Genomic DNA, 21374 nt, shown 5'->3' with positions numbered 1-21374 from the left:
GGTGAGAATACAAGAGACGACTTGAAAGATATTATGGTAGAATGGGCAAGATTTGGCAGATGATTGGATATGGGGCTGGAGAAAGGAAGAAAGAATTTAGGATGGCTTTGAGGTTACAAACTTCCACTTTCTCTTCTTTCACTCTCTTCTAAACACTGTGTACTCTGATTTCTGACCTCATTAATCAACAAAAACTACACTTTCCAGTGTTACCAATAGTCTCTTAATTGTCAACTTTAGTGACTTTTTCTCAATCCTCATCCTTGACTTCTTGGCAGTATTTCACACTGTTGACCACACTGTCCTCTTAGAGGTTCTCTTCTTTCTTTGTTTTCATGATACTGTTGTTATTTCTCCTGATTATGTGGTTGTTTCTTCTCAGTCTCATTTCTTGGATCTTCATTCCTATCCTACCCTCTAACTATAGGCATCCCTTTGGGCTTTGAACACTCTTCCCCTTTGTTCCTTTATACTCTCTCGGTGATCTCATGAGCTCCATTGACTTCAGTTGTCTTCTCTATGCAGATGACTTCAAGATCTGTATATTTATCCTGCCCTCTAGTCCTATATCATGAACTGCATGTTGCACATTTTAAACGGGATGTTTCAGGGGCATCTCAAACTCAACATGTCCAAAATAGAACTCATAATTTTCCCACACTTCTTTTGAATTTTGCTATTATTGTTAAGAGCACCACCATCCTTCCAGTTATCCAGGTTTAGGACCTCAGTGTGTTCCTTAATTCTTTACTTTAACTCTTAACCATGTATTCCATCAAATCTTGTCATTTCTGTTTCCAGAAGAATTCTGTCTTAATCCTCTTCCTCTACACTAACATAGTCACAACCCTAGTTTACACCCACATCACCTCTCATCTAGGTTACTGCATTAGACTCTTAAATGATCTCCCTGCCTCAAGTTCCTTCCTACTCCAAACCAGCTCTCTAAGAACTGCCAAATTGATTTTTCTCAAATTCAAGTCTGACCATATCATTAGTCTACTCAGTAAATGCTAGTGTTTTCCACTTACTTCTAAAATCAAATAAAATTACTTTGGTATTTAAAGGTCTTTGCAACTTGACTCTTTTCGGTCTTTTCAGTCTTCTCACATGTACTTTATGCTTGTTCAACCATATTGAGCTTATTTGTTCCGAATATAAGTTGCTTCATCTTCCGTCTGCCATGCCTTTGCCCTGTCTCTGATGCCTAGCATGCACTTCATCCTGATCGCTGCCTCTTAGAATTCCTGGCTTCATTCAAGACAACCTGAAATGATAGCTGCTGCAGGAAGTCTTTCCTGGTATCCCAGGCTGTTAGTGCTATCTCTCTAAAGTTGCCTTGTATTTACTCTGAATGTGTCTTGTATATACCAGTTTATATATGTGTTGTCTCTTCTATTAGAATGCAAACTCTTGGAGGTTAAGGACTGCCTTTTTTTTTTTTTAAACCATTTGTATCCTTAACATAGTGCTTGATACTAAATGCTTAATGAATGCTTGATTTGCTTACTAGAGGAATGGTAGTACTCTGAATAGAAATTGAGAAGTTAGGATGAAGAAGTGTACAAGGGGAAAGAAAAGTACTTAAATTTTGAGTATGTTAAATTTGATAAGCCTCTGACTGTTGGTGGTATAGGATTATAAGTAAGAAGAGAGATACCTGGAATATTTCCTTCCTTATTCATCACCTTTTTGGAATCATTAGTTCTTTCCAAGGCTCAGCAGGGGGGAACTGTCCTACAAGGTAGCCTGGGAAATCAAGGATGGATGGAGTGACTATAGGTTGAGGTAGGGAGAAGGGTATAGGTTTAGGGGGAGAAAAGGGACAGAGCTAGGGGGCAAATGAAAGGATAGAGAAGGTCTAGGTCACATGTCACATGAATATGAGTTGTACATTTTTATTCTGGAGGTGGGGTACCTGTGGGTGGTGATGAAATCAGAGGTATGATCATCCCCGTGTATGACTGAGGTGAAGTGAAGATACAGACCATGAGAGTTAAGGAGGTTGATGAACTGGGAAATGAGGGTATTTGAGAGGAGTATAAATATTAAAGTTGAAGTCCTCAGATATAAAGGGTAGTATTTAGGTTGGAGATGTATTTTTTAGGATCCATTCAGCTTTGTTTCAGTGTGTGGTAGTGTATCAGCAATGCCATATTCACAATGCCTATAGAGATTACAAATATGCTGATATAATTATCCATCACAAAATACATCATATTTGCCATTTGGGGAAATAAACTAGAAAATTTATTAAGATACCAAAAGACTGAGTCCCAAAACCAGAAAGTGAAAGCCATCAGAGTAGTTATGACATTGGCACAGGTAGATAAAGTAGAAAGCACCCACATTCTCAAGCCTTTAAAACAGAACAGGCTACCTCAGGCAAAGGTCCTCCTCTCCCCACTCACAGCAACCACCCAGCGTCCGGGAAGCGCACTCCCAGCAGCTCCGGCCCCTGGCAGTCCTCAGCAGGAGTCCTTAGCAGAAAGTCCTTACTAAAAAAAAAAAAAAAAAAAAGGGCTTCCCCCTGCCGCTGCCTCTGCCGCAACCGCCGCCAACCGCAGGACTGTTAGCTCGGCTTTTCACTTTCTCTCGCTTTCCGCTTTCTCTTGCTCCGCCCCTTCCCGCTACGTCAGCAAACCGCAGGACTGCTAGCTCGGCTTAGCAAACCGCAGGACCGTTAGCTCGGCTTTCACTTTCTCTCGATTTCCGCTTTCTCTTGCTCTGCTATGTCAGTACGTCCATGGGGCATGGGAGATCTTTAAATCCCATAACCCTTACATTCGGCCCCAAGATCTTTCATGTCCCTTACTTGGCAAAAATACAGTAGGAATAACTGGTGTCAACAAAATTTTACAACAATATAACAAGAATAGCACACAATAAACACAAAAAACCATATTTTAGGGTGGGGCTTGAGCACAAGCTCCTCATCCTTCCCCCCACCCCGAACAAATGGGGCCCCAAAATCTTGTGGTAAGGGGTGAAGATCTCTTCTTCTATGGCTACTTGCTGCTGAAATCGGATGTAGGGCTGTCCCTGTCTTAAGGGGTCCCATTTGAGAGGTCAGTTCTTAATATGCTTGATGCCAGGTCCAAGGGTGACACATCACAGTTGCAGACGGGGTGACATCCAGCTTAAGCTGTCAGGCATCTACAGATGGAGGGTACAAGCCTGTGGAAACAAATCTAACAAACAAGGTGAACAAACAAAAAATCAAGAAGAAGCAAAGAGACGATAACCAGACTATTGTAGCCTCACTCACGGTAGAATAAATGACTTAAGGGTACAATTTTGTAATCATCTTCTCCAGAATAAACAATAGTTACAGTGTTATCCTTCCCATATGCTATAATCTCTGCAGCCTTTGGAACATCATCTGGCTTCCGTTTTACCCATACTTTAGCTCCTGATTTTATTCTATCAGTAGAACCAAATCCTTCAGTTCCTGTGACAGTTATTTTGGAAGGAGGGTCAGTTTTTACAAGTGGCATTGTTTTACAAGGAACGATAATCACTTGAACTATCCTATCATTCTTGTGAATCTGTATGGGCCCTTCACCTAAATTCTGGAATGTTACAACAATTTCTCCTTGATAATTAGAATCTATTACTCCAGCCAATACATGTATTCCTTGAGCTGCTAATCCTGATTTGGGTAAAATCTGTCCAAAGTGATTTTTAGGGATTCTTATGCATATTCCAGTGGAAATTTTTCTTACTTCTTTCCTGTCCAACCAAAAGTCCTCTAAACAATGTAAATCATACCCCACCGAACCAGGTGGTCCTGGGTACGGTGCTGGGACATCTGGCCTCAAGGTCCAATACTCAATATTTGGGATCTTGTGTGTTTGTTGTTTTCTAATTTGCAGATTGGGGGTCATTATTCTGGCTAGAGGTGTACTTCCTCCCAATGGTCTATTATTCAAATTACGCAAAGCCATGAACAAATTATCCTTCCAATGTTGATATGAATTATTGGAACTTAACTTCCTCAATTGTTCTTTCAGTAATCCATTCATTCTTTCAATTAACCCAGATGCTTCTGGATAATATGGAATATGATATATCCATTCTATATTGTTTAGTATACAATACTTCTTCATTTCATTGCCTTTGAAATGTGACCCATTGTCACTTTGAATCTGCATTGGGGTTCCATAATATAAACTTATGAGATCTAGGGTTTTAAAAGTGTTTTTCTGGGTTGCATTCTTATAGGGACAAGCTACTAGTACCCCTGAATAGGTATCAACACAAGTACATATAAATCTGCATCCTTTATCCAGTGGTAGTGGACCAATATAATGTATTTGCCAGATTTGGGCTGGGACTTTTCCTCTTGCTATCTCTCCAGTTACTACCCGAGGAACAGTTCGCTCCTTTTCCAATTGACATATATGACATTCTTCTGCTATCTGTTTTAACAGTGAATGAGAGATACTAATACCTCGATCTTGTGCCCACTGGTGTGTGGCCTGGACCCCCAAATGGCCTGCTGTTTGGTGGACCCATTTTGCTAATACCGGATCATCAGTTGTTGTCAAAGTAGGGACAATATGTTCAGTAGCAATCTTTGCCAGTCGATCAGCATGAGCATTGTACTCACGTTCTGGTGTGGTGGGGGCCACGTGAGCATCTACATGAAAAACTGACAAGTCAGTGACCAAAGACATGTTCCAGATATCTTCCCATAATTCTTTGCCCCAGACTTGTTTCCCATGAATTTCCCAATTTTCATTTTTCCACATGGGCATCCATGTAGCTAACCGATTAGCTACCGCCCATGAATCAGTGAATATATGACACTGTCCTCCTTGTTCTATTTTGACGGCTTGATATACTGCCATAAGTTCAGCATATTGGCTACTTGCACCTATCCCAGTACTTTCCAAAGTCCTTCTAGTACATGGGTTATAGGCCACTGCTTTCCAATGTCTTTTTTGCCCCAAATATTTTGCTGTCCCATCAGTAAACCATGCATGTCTCTTTTGTTCCTCAGTTAATACATCATATCCCTCATTCCATTTGACAGTGGACTGTACCAACTGTTGCTTTGGCTCAGGGGGTGTGTCACTCCTCTCAATTTCTATGTTTGCTATAGATTCATGCAGAGCAGAGACTCCGCTTTTGCCTGTTTTCGCTCTATTTTGAATATACCACTTCCATTTGATTATACTAGCCTCTTGGGCATGTCCAATTCTGTGAGAAGCTGGGGTACTCATTACCCAGGTCATAATTGGGATTCCAGGTCTTAATATCACTTCATGGCCCAGAGTCAGTTGTTCAGTCTCCACCAAAGCCCAATATGCAGCTAACAACTGCTTTTCAAAAGGTGTGTACTGGACTCCAGATGAAGGGAGTTTCCTACACCAAAATCCCAAAGGTACATTTCGGCTTTGTTGTTTTTGCCATAAGCTCCAGTTTGCATAATCATCTTGTACAGTCACTTGCAATTCCACTGGACCATTTTGCATGGGCCACAAATCTAGGGCCAATTGTATGGCAGCCTTGGCTTCTTCAAAAGCTTTACTCTGCTCAAGTCCCCAATCGAATTCATATTTCTTCCGTGTGACTCTATATAAAGGTTTTAAAATCTGTCCCAAATGTGGAATGTGGTGCCTCCAGTATCCAAACAATCCTATGAACTTTTGGGCCTCCTTCTTATTGGTAGGGGTAGGAAAATCCTGAATCTTTTGTCGGGCTTGAGGAAGAATCTCCCTTAGCCCCTTGTTCCATTGTATACCCAAAAACTTCACATTCTGAGCTGGTCCTTGAACCTTTGCAGGGTTAATTTCCCACCCTTTACTTTTCATATGCTCAATTAGAAGGGTCAAACTCCTTTCCACTACTTTCGCATCTTTTCCCTGTATCATGATATCATCAATGTAGTGGGTAAGCTGTACACCAGGTAGCTTTAATTCATCCAACTGTTCAGCCACAATCCTGTGACAAATAGTGGGGCTATGTATGTACCCTTGTGGCAAGCGAGTAAAAGTATATTTTCTACCCTGCCAAGTGAAAGCGAAGTGGTCCCATTGTTTAGGGTCTATTGGGATGGTGAAGAAGGCATTTGCCAAGTCAATAACTGCATACCAAGTCCCATCATATTTCTGGATCCTTTCTATTAAGGTGATGGTATCTGGAACAGCAGCATACAAAGAAGGAGTCACCTTATTCAACTGTCTATAATCCACAGTCATTCTCCACGTCCCATCTGATTTTCTTACTGGCCAGACAGGATTATTCCATCTTGTGGTTGTAGGGACTAACACTCCTGCTTCAACATATTCCTTTATAGTAGTGGCAATTTCATCTTGCCCACCTGGCACACGATACTGTTTTAAAGTAATTACTTCAGAAGGTTCAGGTAAAGTGATTGGGTCCATTTTTAGTTTTCCTACTAAAACTGTATTAATTCCTATCTTCCTCACAGCAAATTGGTATCTTCCTTCAGGTAAATTCAGAGTCATGCCTCTCAATACATCTATTCCAATGATGTATTCAGGAATGGGTACAACAACCACAGCATATTCCTTCTTGGGTAACTGCCCAATTTTCATTGTTATTTTAACCTGTCTGGCTGATATTTCAGTGTCTCCTAGACCTGTGATGGTAATAGGAGTTCCATGTTTAAACTTATCAGGGTTTCCATAGATAAGTGTGGCCTCAGCCCCAGTATCAATCAGTGCCCTAGTCACAGTAGTTGATCCATTCTTCCAATATATTGTTAAACCAATATGGGGTCTGCAATCTCTTCTGCATATTTCTTTTATCTGGGCTGGGGCTTGGCCTATCTCCTATTCCCCTGAAGGTGGGGCAAACTTGGATACAAAGATTCAGATTCAGAAATACCTGCGGGGGTGGTCAGATTCAGAAATACCTGCTCTTAAGGGACACACTCTTACACAACCCTCTCTGCTTACCTTATGCCTCTGGAGTACAGTGAGTAGATACCTCAAACAGTTTTTGTTTAAGGTAGTTTATCTTCCTGAGTAAAGATAAAAGATCACTGTCCATGTCTTAATATTAGCTTATTCTCAATAACATTTAACTATCCTTTTAAGTAAGATCCTGGACACCTGTGACTACTATACTAATTGTCCTTTGTACATGGGGACGCTGTTGACATGCTATTACAACATGTGCTTTTAAGTTTTTCTAGCATTAATGGTGGATTTGTATTATTCTTTCTACCCTCAGCTGTAGTTACAAAGGCCATGTATTTGCAGACTCTCTGGCCAGACAGGTCAGTCTGTAGCCATGGAACAAAACAAAGTGAACTTGTCTACCTGAAACTCAAATCAGGGATGTTCTCTTAACGGTGAAAATACTGTGAATACAGCAGTGTGAAAAATCTGTAGTTCTTATCTTAACAGACTTGACATTTTGAAGAAGAAATAAGTGGATAAATGCATAGCATACTTGACATTATCCTTTCTGTTCAACATTTATTACTTTAATTTTTTTTGAGAAAAATACCCATTTGGGTCTCACTTCCTTATTAATAGTGTATCCTTATTTATCATGCTGATACATATTTATATTATCATACTTTGTTCATTTTGTTTTAACAGTAATTTTAGTTGAATATACTCTTTTGAAAATATTTGGAATGACAAGAAACACAACTATATTTGTGTTTAGAGATCTTTTTTATTAGATTCATGTAAAAATTTTAAAATACTTTTGTAATTTAAAAAACTGGTGCTCCATGTATCGTTATTAGAAGTAATCGATTTTGTTATTTTTAAGGGGAGAGTAGGGCTATACTGATTTTTTTTAATTGTAACAATAATCTAACTGAATTTTATAGCATGAATACTTTAATAAATCCAAAACTTTAGCTAAAAGTTTTTTTTTCTTCTTAGGATGTTTTATATACAGTGTGCAATCCTGTTGGAAAAGTTCAACGTATTGTCATATTCAAGAGAAATGGAATACAAGCAATGGTTGAATATCCTTTATTTTATATTTGTACTCATTTGTAATTTACAACTGTGAGTGTCTCATCCAGATGTTCATCACAGTTTTAGTTGCTTCAGCATTAATTAAATAGTTGGATATTTTCTGTTTGATTTCAGAGAAGGTTATATATAGCATATTTTAAAAAAGCATAAATTTTAGATTTTGTGACTTTAATATACAGTGTACTTAATTGTAAGATTATAACAGTAACTTAAATCTCTGTTATATTTAAAAATTTTTTTTTTTTTGCTTTTTGGAGGGCAATTGGGGTTAAGTAACTTGCCCAAGGTCACACGGCTAGTTTTTGTGTTAAATATCTGAGGTCAGATTTGAACTCGGGTTCTCCTGACTCTAGGGCCAGTGCTCTATTCACTGCATCATCTAGCCGCCCCTATATTTTAAATTTTTAATCTTTTCTAGTTCTGTACGACAAATTTCTTTTACGATAATTAGATAATCTGTATACTGTTCCCCTTTGAAGTTCACTACAAATTAACTTCATTTTAAGTCAGAGTTTTAAGAAACTTGATTACAAGGCCTTTGGAAGCAGTAGAAAACAACCTACCAGTATGAGTCATTCAGCATTAATTATTGAGCAGCCTACTTTGTGGCAAGAGGAATTAAAGCATGGTCTCTATCTCACAGGGTTGTTGTGACAGGCTAGTGAGGTAAGGGATGTGTTCTGTATCAGTGTAAATTAGTAGTATTTGTTCAGGCCTAGCTGGCTTCCCTGCCTTCAGTTATTTTTCTCCAATGTAACTTTCTTTTTTTTTTTTTTAAGCAGTCGGGGTTAAGTAACTTGCTCAAGGTTACACGACCAGTTATTTCTGGGTGTGTTGCTGAGTGTCTGAGCCTGGGATTCGACCCAGGTCATCCCGACACTGGGGCTGGTGCTCTTACTCGCTGAGCCACCTGGCCACCCCTAAGCAATCGGGGTTAAGTAGCTTGCTCAAGGTTACACGGCCAGGTGTTTCTGGGTAGGTGCTGAGTGTCTGAGCCCGGGATTCGATCCCCAGGTCATCCCAGCACTGGGGCTGGTGCTCTTACTCGCTGTGCTACCTGGCCACCCTCCAATGTAACTTTCACTCATTGGTATGTGAAAGGTATTATTAATGTATGGGTCTGACTATATCACGACCTGCTCAATTTCACTGGCTTCCATTGTTTATGCAGTAAAATTTAAATCTTTTGACTTGGAAACTCAGGGCCCATCACAACTTTGTTCTCTCCCCTCTTAGCTCCCTTGTCTCATATTACTTCCTTTTATACTATGGGGTAGAGCACCATTTCAAATTTCAAAATCTCATCCTGCCCCAATTTCTTTATTACAGTTTGATTTGAATTAGTTCTATGTCGGCTTCTGTGTATCCCCCATATCTGTAATGGCCTTATCTCTTCCACCTTTCCCCTCAGCTCTGAAGTCCTTCCCTTCCAAGTCAAGTATAAGTTAAATTTTTCCCCTCTCCTCCAAATTAAGTAGTGTTTCCCTCCTTGAATTTCGTAATACTACTTTGTTTAGATCTCTTAAATATTTATAGTTTGTATTGTATTCATTTGTATGTTTCATAAGAGTTAGAGTTGGAAAGACCTGTCTCATTCTTTTTACTAGATAGCAAATTATATGAGGGCACTGATTGTTTGTTGCTTTATTTTTGTATCCTTAGTGTCTAGATGCTTTAATACATGATTGTTGGGTTTAACTGAAGCACATAAGCATATTGTAATCCATATTTTTAAAAAATCCTTTTGGTTGTTTTGGTATTTTCTATCTGGAGACCATGCTTCACATACTCTAGTAAGATTTTAGAAACTTTAAATTGGTCCACAGGTTTTATCTGTGTAATTCTTCTTATGTTATATCTCCATACAATTCTATTAGTACTTTTATTGATGATTTTTGCTGTTGTTTTAAGTTGGAATTAAAAGAATAGATAGGAAATTAGGTTGCCTTCTTTGTGTTTTGGGACTCCATACGTTAAAATACAACAACTTCCATTTAAATCTTTTCTAGCCACTTTTGCTTAGTGAAACCTTTCCCATATATGTGAGAGATTTCAGATTTTGTTGTGCCTTTTTTCTAGAAAAGGAAAAAAAATGAGCATGTCTTGAACAGATTTCCTTAACAAAAGTTATGTTTGAATCGGTTCTTTGTGCCCAGAAAGCTAAAGCAGCACTCAATGGAGCAGATATTTATGCTGGATGTTGTACACTAAAAATTGAATATGCAAGGGTATGTATTTTTTAGTCATAATTTCTTCAAAGCAGTGTTTATTTTTTAGCCTCATACTTTTGACTTACTGTCATTTAATCTCAACAGCCGACACGCCTAAATGTTATTAGGAACGACAATGACAGTTGGGACTACACTAAACCATACTTGGGAAGGCGAGGTAGGTGTTTGTGTATTATAACATGTAAATGTGTATGTTGGAATTTTTATATGCAGTTAGTTTTCTTTTTCTTGCAATGAACTAATTAGTTCAAATGAGGTCTTGTTGGTGAATGCATTGTTTCAAAAGGCCATCATGTAATCCTGGAGAAATTAACATTGAACATTAGCGCCCCCTCCTGGTGTGTATTGAGCTATCATGTAGTTCAACAAGGAGCCCCCACATGCAGGCACGCCCGCAGTTCCAGGACTTGCATTTCTCCAAGCAGCTCTCACTCTTTGGAGGAGAGGAAACTGATTCAGAATATTCCTTACAAACTTGCACACTGCTTCTCTATGGAAAGGACTTTCCCCCCAAGCTGGACAAGGCATTAAGAAGGATAGAGGACTCCAGCAGGCTGACTCTACACTTCATCATGCACAACATCGGCATCAGCAAAAAGCCCTCTGAAAAAACTCAGACTTGCAATTCACCTTGACTGCATACTGCATGCACCATCACCACCAGTTTTTAAAGGAGGACACTTAACAGTACTTCAGACTTGCATGGGATGAACACCATGATAGACTGTGCCCATTTATTCAATTGTATGTATATTGGTCTAATCTCCCTTAAGGTTGCAGTTGTAGAATTTAACATTTCATTACAGGAAAGTCTATAAAATGCAGAGTTTATCTACAATGTTGTAAATTATTTTGCACATTACTGTAATTAGTTCTTTACAGTTCAGATTAAAATTGTTATGTAGATAATGAACAGGATTAATTTACCCAAAGTCCTTGGGCTGGGGGGGAATAATATTTAATAAGTCCACACAGGTATATTAAAGGTAAAAGGAATAGGAAGGTGCCCATTTGGTGCAATTAAATTACTTTTACTTGGCATAATCTTAACTGTGGACAAGTTGAACAAGGCTTTATTCTCACATAGTAATTAAAAATATGCATCATTTGTTAAAAAAAAAGACAACTTGCTGTGTAGATTGCATTTTGTAAAGTGGCTGTTCATAAAAGTTGTCACTTTCTGTAACCATTTTTAGTAGATATCACTTATGTATAATTTGTATAATTTTTAGAAATTTAAGAGGTTGAAAGCATTATGTCTATTCCAGATAGAATATATTTAAACTATAAACATGAAAACAAAGACTTTAATTCATCTGAGATGCATATTTAGCTATTTTATAGAAATTCTGGATTTCATCAATATAGATTTGATTCATAAAATTGTCAAAATAACTGTGGTAATGCTGGAATATACAAATTAAAATGTGCATCTTGTAAAAGGCTAACAAGGGGGCTACAGTATTGGCTAGTTCTTACCTAGACTGTCAACATTTGAACTAGATTTTGAAAATTTATTTTAGAAAATCTACAAAGTTAAAAAAAAAAAAGAAGATTCTATTATGGTATCCTAACTATGTTGAGTGGTAGGTGCTAAACAGCATAATCTAGCAAAAATGATTAGATGATTGTTTATCCCTTTATTTTTTGGTCCCTTGAATGACCCTTGTCTAGAATCTTAATCTGCATGCTCATGGGGTTACAAATAGTTTTGTTTTGTTACTCAGCTTTGGCTGAACCCCGTGTTTTTCTGCGAAGTATAGGTTTTGGCATGTGTTAATAAAATACTGAAAAATTAAATGCAGATATTGAGACGAGTGGTTGATGAGAAACCTCTTATTTATGTCAGTTTTCAGAGTTTAACTGTGAATTATTCACTTGAGAGCATAGATTTGTATAACATGGAATTCCCAACCCTTCATGATTATCAACTAGATCTTTTATTTATATGCAGTTGCCTAAACTACCCATGAGGAGATCATGGGTTTCACTGAAGTATATAATTATTAAAATATTATTTGTAGATTTGTGTATTTTTTAACTGCTTGTCTCTCTCTCTAAGGAAATCTCATTTACTCTACTTTAGTTGTTCAAGTTAGATATTTAAATAGTACCCTGCTAATCTAGCTGAGGGAAGTGGGAAAAAAAGAGTTGTAGTTATTCTTTGAAAGAAAAAAATACTATGTTTTTGACTTTTTGGCTCTATATTGTTTATAAATAATTTGGTAACTTACTTTTCTTCATTGTTTTTATCTTTTATAAAATAGGCACTGGAATTGTTTTAGCTGTTGCTCTTTTAAAAAACCTTATTTGAATTTCTCTGCAAAAGAAATGAGCCCATTAATACCTGGGCTTATTTTTTTTTCTATCTCCTTTTAAATTCTTATTAAGTTTTTCTCTGAATTTTTTTCCTTTATGATCTCTAACTTTTGTCCTGTTTTAAATGTATTCATGGAATTGCTGGTACTAATGTGATAAGTCCACAAATAATAAATAATACCTCAAATCCATAGAATCATAAAAAAGAAGGAACTATAGAAATTGTCTACTCCAATTCCTCATTTTTTTTTTTTAAAGCAATTGGGGTTAAGTAACTTGCTCAAGGTTACACGGCCAGTTATTTCTGGGTGTGGTGCTGAGTATCTGAGGCCGGATTTGATCCAGATCATCCCGACGCTGGAGCCAGTGCTGTTACTCGCTGAGCCACCTGGCCGCCCCTAAGCAATTGGGGTTAAGTAACTTGCTCAAGGTTACACGGACAGGTGTTTCTGGGTGGGTGCCAAGTGTCTGAGCCCGGGACTCGATCTCCAGGTCTTCTCAACACTGGAACCGGTGCTCTCATTTGCTGTGCCACCCGGCCACCCCAATTTCTCATTTTTTAGATGAGGTAACAGAGGAATAGAGTGGTTAAGTAACTTGCCCAAGATTCCACAGCCAAATAGTCAGTGCTAGGACTAGGTTAATTCAGTTTAATTAACTTCCAGTCTTCCCCATTATTGACATTATTAGAATTGAATTATCCAGGTGCTAGCTATAATTTCTGTAAAGATTACTAATCAAAAATAGGTTAAGCTTCCACTAGATAAAGGGGGAAGGGATATTTCTCTAAACCTGAAAAACTGAGTTTTTCTCATCTCCCATGGAACTCGTTGGCTCAGAGTACATTAAGCATTATACTGGCAAAAACCTAAGACCTAGTTAAAGACTTGAATATTTAAATTGAATCAGACTGATTACTGTATCTTTATTTGGTCAGCAAATCTTCTGAAAATTGTATGATGAGGTTTAAAAAAACTAACCAAATGTTTCTGAAAATTTTATAATCAGATTTTACTTTTGACCAGTTAAGTTTGGTAAATCTGATATAGCTTCTCTGTAGTTTAGTAAAAATGTTTTGAGAGTGTTTTATTGCTCTCATCCAATAATGTTGACCCCTTGGTTAGCTTTATCTGGGTATATTTAAACTGGGGGCTGTTCAAGGTATTGCCTGTTGTTAAAGTCAATAGAAACTGACTTTTGGTTATAGTTGAAATCTTATCCCATGGTACGATATGGGCTAGGAATGTGCAATTTTCAGCATTTTCATAAATCACTAGGTATTTGTAAATATGTATATGTACATATAAAATACTCTCTGTTTACTGATTGTGAAACCATGTAATACAGGTTGTTGTTGGCTTATGCTGAAACTTCTTGAAAGAAGCCCACTTTGAAAATGTGTTGCTGTTGAAGCTAATAGTATGATTCAGGTACTGTCTTTCAAAAGTCCTGCACTTACAGCTTGTTTTAAAGACATACATTGGTAAATCCTGTATGATGTTAACCTTTAGCATGGCGTACTTTGCACTTTCTGAAAATTATCCAGCCTTCCATTAGATTCTAAAGTGTTTGTATCTGCTATTGGCCAAAAGATATTTTCAAGTTAAGTGGAATTTGTTAGACAGAAAAAGTTCTTTATCTAAACTTTTGGTGTTAAACAGATATGATTTGTGTTTAAATTGAATTTGAATGGTTTTTAAAAGTTAACCAGGAATCAAACTTCTTTCTTTGAATTGTAATACTATGTGTCCCGTATGAGAACGCTATCAAGTACACAAGTCCAGATTGTTAAAACCATTTTTCTACTTCTGTGTTAGATAGAGGAAAGGGTCGTCAGAGACAAGCCATTTTGGGAGAACACCCTTCATCCTTTAGACATGATGGCTATGGTAAGTTAATGAAAGCAGATGGAATGTAGTAGAAAATATTGAGAACTGGTTTTTTAAAAAAATGTATATCTGGTGCAGAGTGGGTGTGTGTGTGTGTGTGTGTGAGTGAGTGAGTGTGTGTGTGTGTGTGTGTGTGTGTGTGTGTGTGTGTGTGTGAATGGTCTCCTTTGCATGTAAGAGAGGCCTATGTGGTATAACGGACAGAGAACTGTCTTGGAATTGGGATGACCTGGGTTCTAGTCCTGCCTCTGACACATTGACCTTGTGACTTTGAGCATAATTGTTTAGTATATACTTCTAAATGTGCAGATTGTTTTCTCTGATAGAAGAAAGCACTTTAAGTATATGGATTGTTTGAATCTTTGTGCTTCCCAGCATCTATTACAGTGCCTTGAACATAGTAGGCATTTCTTAAATATAGTTTTCCCTTCCACATTGTGACTTTAGCCATCATAGTTTCAATATATTGTAGGTCGGCATAAGAAATCAAATGGGAATTTTTTGGGAGTTTTCTGTAAGCAGCAGATGACATGTGAAAGCCAACAAATGGCACAAAGCCTGTGACCAAATACTTAATCCAAATTGTACAATACAATACTATAAACACTCCATAAAAGAAAAAGAAAAAATTTAGACTTAATGAACGAGGACTAAAAAATTTTACACATATTTAACAGATGTAAAAGGGATAACTGTACTGATGTTCAGTGACATAGGCAGCCAACTCATTGAGACTCTTAAGTTGCACAGGGTAGCTTATCTGCATTGGTGGAGAGGGTTCCTTCACTGGGAGTTCCCTATGTCAATGAAATCAAAAGTTTGGATCAAACTCCTTCTTAACCCCACCTCCTACCTCCAATCTTGGAGGTAATGCCACCGTTTTTCTCTCTTGATGTTTATATAGGTCCTCTATTATGATGGACTCTTAAGAAGTTGTCTGTATTCATTTGTAGTGTTAAATAACATACACGAAGTAAATGGGCTTTTGATTGGGGCTTAGAAATCTTCAGTGGCATGGTTTCATAATATAACCTTTTTTTAAACTTAGCTCTTGAGGCTTGTAGCCTATCAAGGGGAGACAAAATGTAGATATATAAATATATACAAGGCACTTTTGGTGGAGGAGTTATTAGCAGCTGGGAGGGATCAGGAAAGGTTTCATATAGAAGGTTGTGCTTGATCTAAGCTTTGAAGGAAACTAGGAATGCTAACAGGTGGGAATGAGAAGGGCGTAAGTTCCAAGAATGGAGGAAAGCCTCTACAAAGACATCAAGACAGAACATAGTGCAGCATGAGAAAAACAGGACGAAGGCCAGTTTGTCTGGATTCTTCAGTGTGTGAAGGGAAAAAAAATGTCTAATAAGTCTGGAAAGGTTGGTTGGAGCCAAATTGAGGAGGACTTTAAATAACAAAATGCAGGAGTTTGTACCTGATTCTGAAGGCAATAGGGAATCACTTGAGTTTATTGAGCAGGGGAGTGACATGGTTAGATCTGTGTTTTAGTTAAATCACTTTGGCGGCTCTTTGAAGCCTAGGAAACAGAGAGGAGAGACTGGATACAGAGAGACCTATTATAAGAGTATTGCCCTAGTCCAAATCACAAGTTTTGAGGGCCCAAGATAGCTTGGTGCCAAGTGAGTACAGAGGAAGCCAAGGATTCAGCAGATGTTGTGGAGGCAGTCAACAAGACTTGGCAGCTGGGTGAGTGTGTGGGAGGAGGCAACATGGTACTGTGGAAAGAAGGCTGGATTTGGAGTCAGAGGAATAAAATTGTGGCTCTGCCACTTGCCTGGGAGACATTGGGCAAGTTATCTAACTTTTCTGGGCCTCAGGTAATTAATCCATGGAATAAAAGATTGGACTAGATGATTTTTGAGGGCCTCCTCCAACTCTAAATCTACAATCTTTCAAGTTAAAGATTGCTAGCTTGCAAACTTAAGTTGCTAGAAGGGCATTGTTGCCCTGAACAGAAATAGGGAAGTTTGAAAAGGGGGTAGGTTTAGAATAGGGAGGTGGCAGGAGAAAATAATGAGTTCAGTTTTAGATATGTTGAATTTGTGATTCTAATAGAAACGTCCAATAGGTGATGTGGGATTGGATGCTGGGAGAGAGACTAGGTCCAGACATACAAATTTGGGAGTTATCTGCATAAATATGATAGTTGAATCCATGGGATCTGATAAGATCACTGTAAAGAGAGATTAGTGAGCTAGGACAGAGTCCTAGGGTATATTCAGCAGAGGTGGCATGTGAATGAAGATCCAGCAAAAGAGAAAAACCAGTCAGAAAGGTAGGAGGAGAACTAAGAGAGAGAGAGAGCAGTGTCACAAAAAAACAGCTAGGATGAAAGTGTGATCCTAGTGTCATGAAGCAGGTCAGTTAAGAAGAGGCCATCACATTTGGCACTTAGGGATATCATTGCTTCCTTAGGAGAGAAGAGTTTCTTTCAGTTGCTGATGAGGCTGGAAGCTATATTACTGAGGGTTGAGAAATGAGAGGAGAGAAAATGGAAGTTTAAGTTTTGATAGCTTTTCTGTTTTGCTCTGAAGTGAGCAGTGCTATAGGATGATAATTTGAGGGGACAGCAGGGTCACATGAGGATTTTTTTGTGGGTATAAGAGACCCAAGTATCTTGGTAAAAGCAGAATAGGATCTGGGAGCTAGGGAAAGATTGAAGTACTATTTTATGATCTTCCTTTTTTTTCCCCTTGGGTTTCATGAAGTTCATCAGTCTTAAGAAAAAAAAAATTCAGTGGAAAAAAATTATTTTTGCTGTCTTCTATCTCCCCTGATTAAAAAGAAAAAAGTCCATGTAACAAATAAACAGAGTCAATCAAAATATTCTTGCATTGGCCATTTCCAAGGCAATGTCTTATTTTGCATTATGACTCTTAATCACTTCTCAGTCAGGAAACCGAGCTAGCATGACAAGCATGCTTCATCATTGGTCCTCTGGAATTGGATTGGTCATTGCTTTAGTCAGAGTTGTTGCCATTTTAATAAATTTTGCTCACTTCACCTTAAAAGTTTATGTAAACTTTCCCAAAGTTTCTGAAACTCATAATTCTTTACAATACAATAATATTCTATTTCATTCATATACTATAATTTGTTCAGTCATTCCCTCCCACTTCATGGGCATCCCTTGGTTTCCAATTCTTTGCCATTTATCAAAAGATCTGTTATAAATATTTTCATCCATATGAGTCCTTTTCCTCTTTTTTTGACCTCGTTGGAGCATATGCTTAGTAGTGGTATCGTTCTGGGTCAAAGAAAGACAAAGTTGTAACAATTTAACAGGTTTTGGGGTGTAGTTCCATATAGCTTTCCAAAATGTCTGGGCCAATTCACAGCTGCTCTAGCAGTACATTGATATGCCTGTTTTTGAACAGTCCCTTCAGTATTTGTCATTTTCTTTTTGACAACTTTGCCAATCTGATGGATGTGTGGTGGAACCTCAAGAGTTGCTTTAATTTTCATTTGTTTAATTATTAGTAATTTGGAGCATTTTTTTTCATATCCAATCTATCTGTAGGTTGCATTTCTTTAAAAACTGCTTGTTCAAAAAAAACCTTCTTGTTCAAATTCTTTGACTATTTTCTCAGTTGGAGAATGGCTTTTACTCTTACAAATTTGAATCAATTCCTTATATATCTTGGAAACAAGACCTTTTTCAGAGAAACTTGCTGCAAAGATTTTTTCCTGCTAGTTACCTGTGTCCCTTCTGAAGCCTATAATATTTTTGTTTGTACAAAACCTTTTCAATTTTATGTAATCAGAAATGTCCATTTTTTCTTCTGTGATCCTCTCTATTCTTTGTTTGGTCATGAACCCTTGCCCTATCTACAGATGTGAAAGGTAAATTTCTATCTTGCTCCTCAAATATATGATGATGACGTTCTATGTCCGAATCTTGTGTCCTTTTGGAGCTCATCGTGGTATATGATATGAAATGGTCTGAACCTAATTTCTACTAGACTGCTTTTCATTTTCCCCAGCAGTTTTTGTCTTATATTGAGTTTTTACTCCAGTAGGTCTTTGGGCTTGTCAAATAATACACTCCTGTGTTTGCATCTATATATTATAATGCCTCTATCTACTACACTGATTTCTTAACTAGTTCCAATCATTTTTTTTGGGGGGGGTGGCAAAACAATTTAAAAAATATATTTTGTTAGTACCAGTCATTTTTGATGTAACAATTTAAGATCTGAAACTGCTAGACCTTCATCCCCATTTTTCTTCATTTCCTGTGAGATTCTTGAACTTTTGTTCCTCCAGATAGATTTTTTTTCTAGCTCTTTAAAACAACCTTTTGGTAGTTTGGTATGACCCTGAATAAGTAAATAATTTAGGTAGTCTTATCATTGTTGTCATATTGTCTTAACTGGCTCTCTTAATTTACTCTCAGCCATTTTTGCTTTACGCTTTTCAGTCTGAAGATTGTTGACCATAAGAAGTACTTTATGACATCCATTAACTGCTCCATCTATTCCAAGTAGTGAGAACATAATTTCAGCCCCAAAAGTTTTTATTGCCCTTTGGTATTTTTTTATAACCTGTGCTAATTCTGGAGTTGGCTTTCCTGTTTTTTCTTATGGGACAATATCCCTTTTGTATTCCAACCTTGATTGCATGACCTTGCTTCTATCTTTAGTAGGTATCTGTATGTCTGAGTTCATTGGATGGTGTACTTGTATAGCCCTATCAGTTTCTTTAGATTCCTAGGATTTAGAGCAGGAAGAGACATTGGAGATCCTCTCTACAAACACTTTCATTTTTACATATGAGACAATTAGGACCCAAACAAGTTGTGACTTTCTTATGGCTACCATAGATAGCAGATAGTAATAATGACAGGAACCTAGGTCTTCTGGGTCTAAATCCAGCCGTATTTTGGTTTCATCTTGCTTCCTCATGCCTGCCTATTGAGAAACATCTAAACTCCATACCCTGGCATTAAGGGGCCTGCTAATGTTTGATTTCATCTCACATTTCAGGCTTATTTCATACTGCCTCCCTCTACATATGCCATAGTCTACTCAAATTGGACTACTTATCTCCAGACCACAAATTGCAGTTTTCTGCCTTCATTCCTTTGCCCACATTTTATATTTCTTGGAATGCCCTCTTTTTTGCCTCTTTGTCTATTTATAATTGTATCCCCTATACCACTTTCCATGGGCCTTGAATCTACCTCACCTAGCATTTTGTTTCCAAGTCTTTTAATTTGATGCATTCACATTTGTGTCACAGATCTCCCTACCAATTGAAATCAGCTCCCTGAGGGTAAGGGCTTTTGTCTTAGCTAAATTTTGTATCATCCCAAACACTAACATAATGCATTTTATATAGGGGCTTCTTAAACTTTTTCCACTTTCGACCCCTTTTCATGTTTAGGCAGTTTGTTGACATTGCCAGAGGGCACGTACAGTGCAAAGTGCCAAGGCTGCAGTGAACTTTCAAGATGCAACTTGGGGAAAGTAATGCCAGAAACACCTTGGATTCATTATGCATTTGATTTTAAATTAATTTTTGGCTGTTGGCATTCAGAAACCTTTTACTGTTGACAAATTTTTTTTTTTGCAACCCCATGGGATCATGACCCCCAGTTTTAAGAAGCACTGCTTTAGATGGTACATGCTTCTTAAAGGTTTGTCTTGAATTGTATCAAACATCTCAGGCTTTCCGAAAGGACAGGGCTGAACTTTGAAATGGTGTTTCCCCGTTTTCTTTTCCATAGTGGTCATTTGGGATTGTGCTCTTAAAATTGGATTCTTGAGAGCCTTCCATCCCTCTTGAACTGTGAGTCATAGCAAAGAGGATAAACCCTATTTTTTGTTTGAACTTTTTTGAAATCTTCATCTCTGAAGTCTAGAAGATGAACAGATTATGTTCAACCTTCCCCTCCTTGACTATTCTGAACTTTTAAGATGATACAGTCGCACTGAAGTTTTTTTTTTCATTTCCATGTCGCCAGTCAAGTCAGGTCCATGACCTTTCCTCAGTTCCTTCTGAAAGTTAAAATAAGTAGTAGGCGCAATCAAAGATTTTTCATATCCTCTGCTTTTAACAGAAAACAACCTCAAGAAGATGCCTGAAATCCTCTGTGTGTGTTGGGTAAAGTGGGGAGTGTGGAAGCCTTGGTTGAGCCAATAGAAGTAACTGTAATTTCAGCAGTACCCAAAAGATGCAGCAGTTTGTCAGTTTGGGGAAACTCCCAGTGTAGGAAGTCCTTCCACTAAAACAGATTGCAGCTTGTTTATATCTTTGTAGATAAATCATAGGGATTTGCTTCAGGCAGTTAATTAAATGATTTGCAAGCTATTGGTTGCACAGGTTGTACTATAGATGGAATTTGAACTTCACTACATGGCAGGACTTTTATCTATTAGGACCTAAGCCTTAGCAGTGAGACAGTACTAAGTACAGAAGTTTCTTTGCTTTGATTCCAAGAAGATTTTTCTATATAAGCTGCTAGTGAATACTTATCATCTTCTTTAATTATAGTGTCAGACAGGCTTTTAATTCAGAGATGAAGACTACCTTTAGGCAATTTATAGTAACTCATAACTTACCTGTCATTGTCAGAGAATGAATAGTGCCACATAAGTGAATTTTCTAAATAACTGAAGTTGTATTCTTCTAAACACTAATTTTACTGATTTTATACAGTTTTGGTGGAAATATTCCCAAAATGTATTGCATGTTTCTTAACCCTCTTTGAAGAATATGTACAATATAACCTAACCTTGTCTTGGTGATTTTTTATGAGTCATTAGTTATACTAAACTGCATAGCATGAATATATAGCCATGTCTTTTAGCACTATTGAAGGGAAACTGCATTGTATCAGAGAACCTAGTTTCAAATCCTGCTACTTGTTGGATCTTAGGCAAGTCACTTAATCTCCATGGACCTCAGTTTTTCTTTATTGATACAGTATTATCTGAGGTCCCTTC

General features: G+C 37.6%; 1 protein-coding gene across 1 annotated transcript in view; it reads left to right on the top strand.

Annotated features, from left to right (window-relative positions):
* The window catches only part of HNRNPLL (heterogeneous nuclear ribonucleoprotein L like), a 53503-nt gene that overhangs the window by 26044 nt on the left and 6085 nt on the right, over positions 1-21374 (top strand). The window contains exons 4-7 of the mRNA XM_069108600.1: positions 7875-7960; positions 10105-10201; positions 10289-10361; positions 14341-14412. Of these exons, the coding sequence (XP_068964701.1) occupies positions 7875-7960; positions 10105-10201; positions 10289-10361; positions 14341-14412 (328 nt within the window). The remainder of the gene's footprint in view (positions 1-7874; positions 7961-10104; positions 10202-10288; positions 10362-14340; positions 14413-21374) is intronic.

This window comes from Petaurus breviceps, unplaced genomic scaffold (assembly GCF_028583685.1).
Source record: "Petaurus breviceps papuanus isolate PSGF00001 unplaced genomic scaffold, PetGlider_PUasm1.0 90407, whole genome shotgun sequence".
NCBI classification, from domain to species: Eukaryota; Metazoa; Chordata; class Mammalia; order Diprotodontia; family Petauridae; genus Petaurus; species Petaurus breviceps.
The sequence above is the reverse complement of the archived record's forward strand: the minus strand, read 5'-3'. Positions and strand labels throughout refer to the sequence as shown.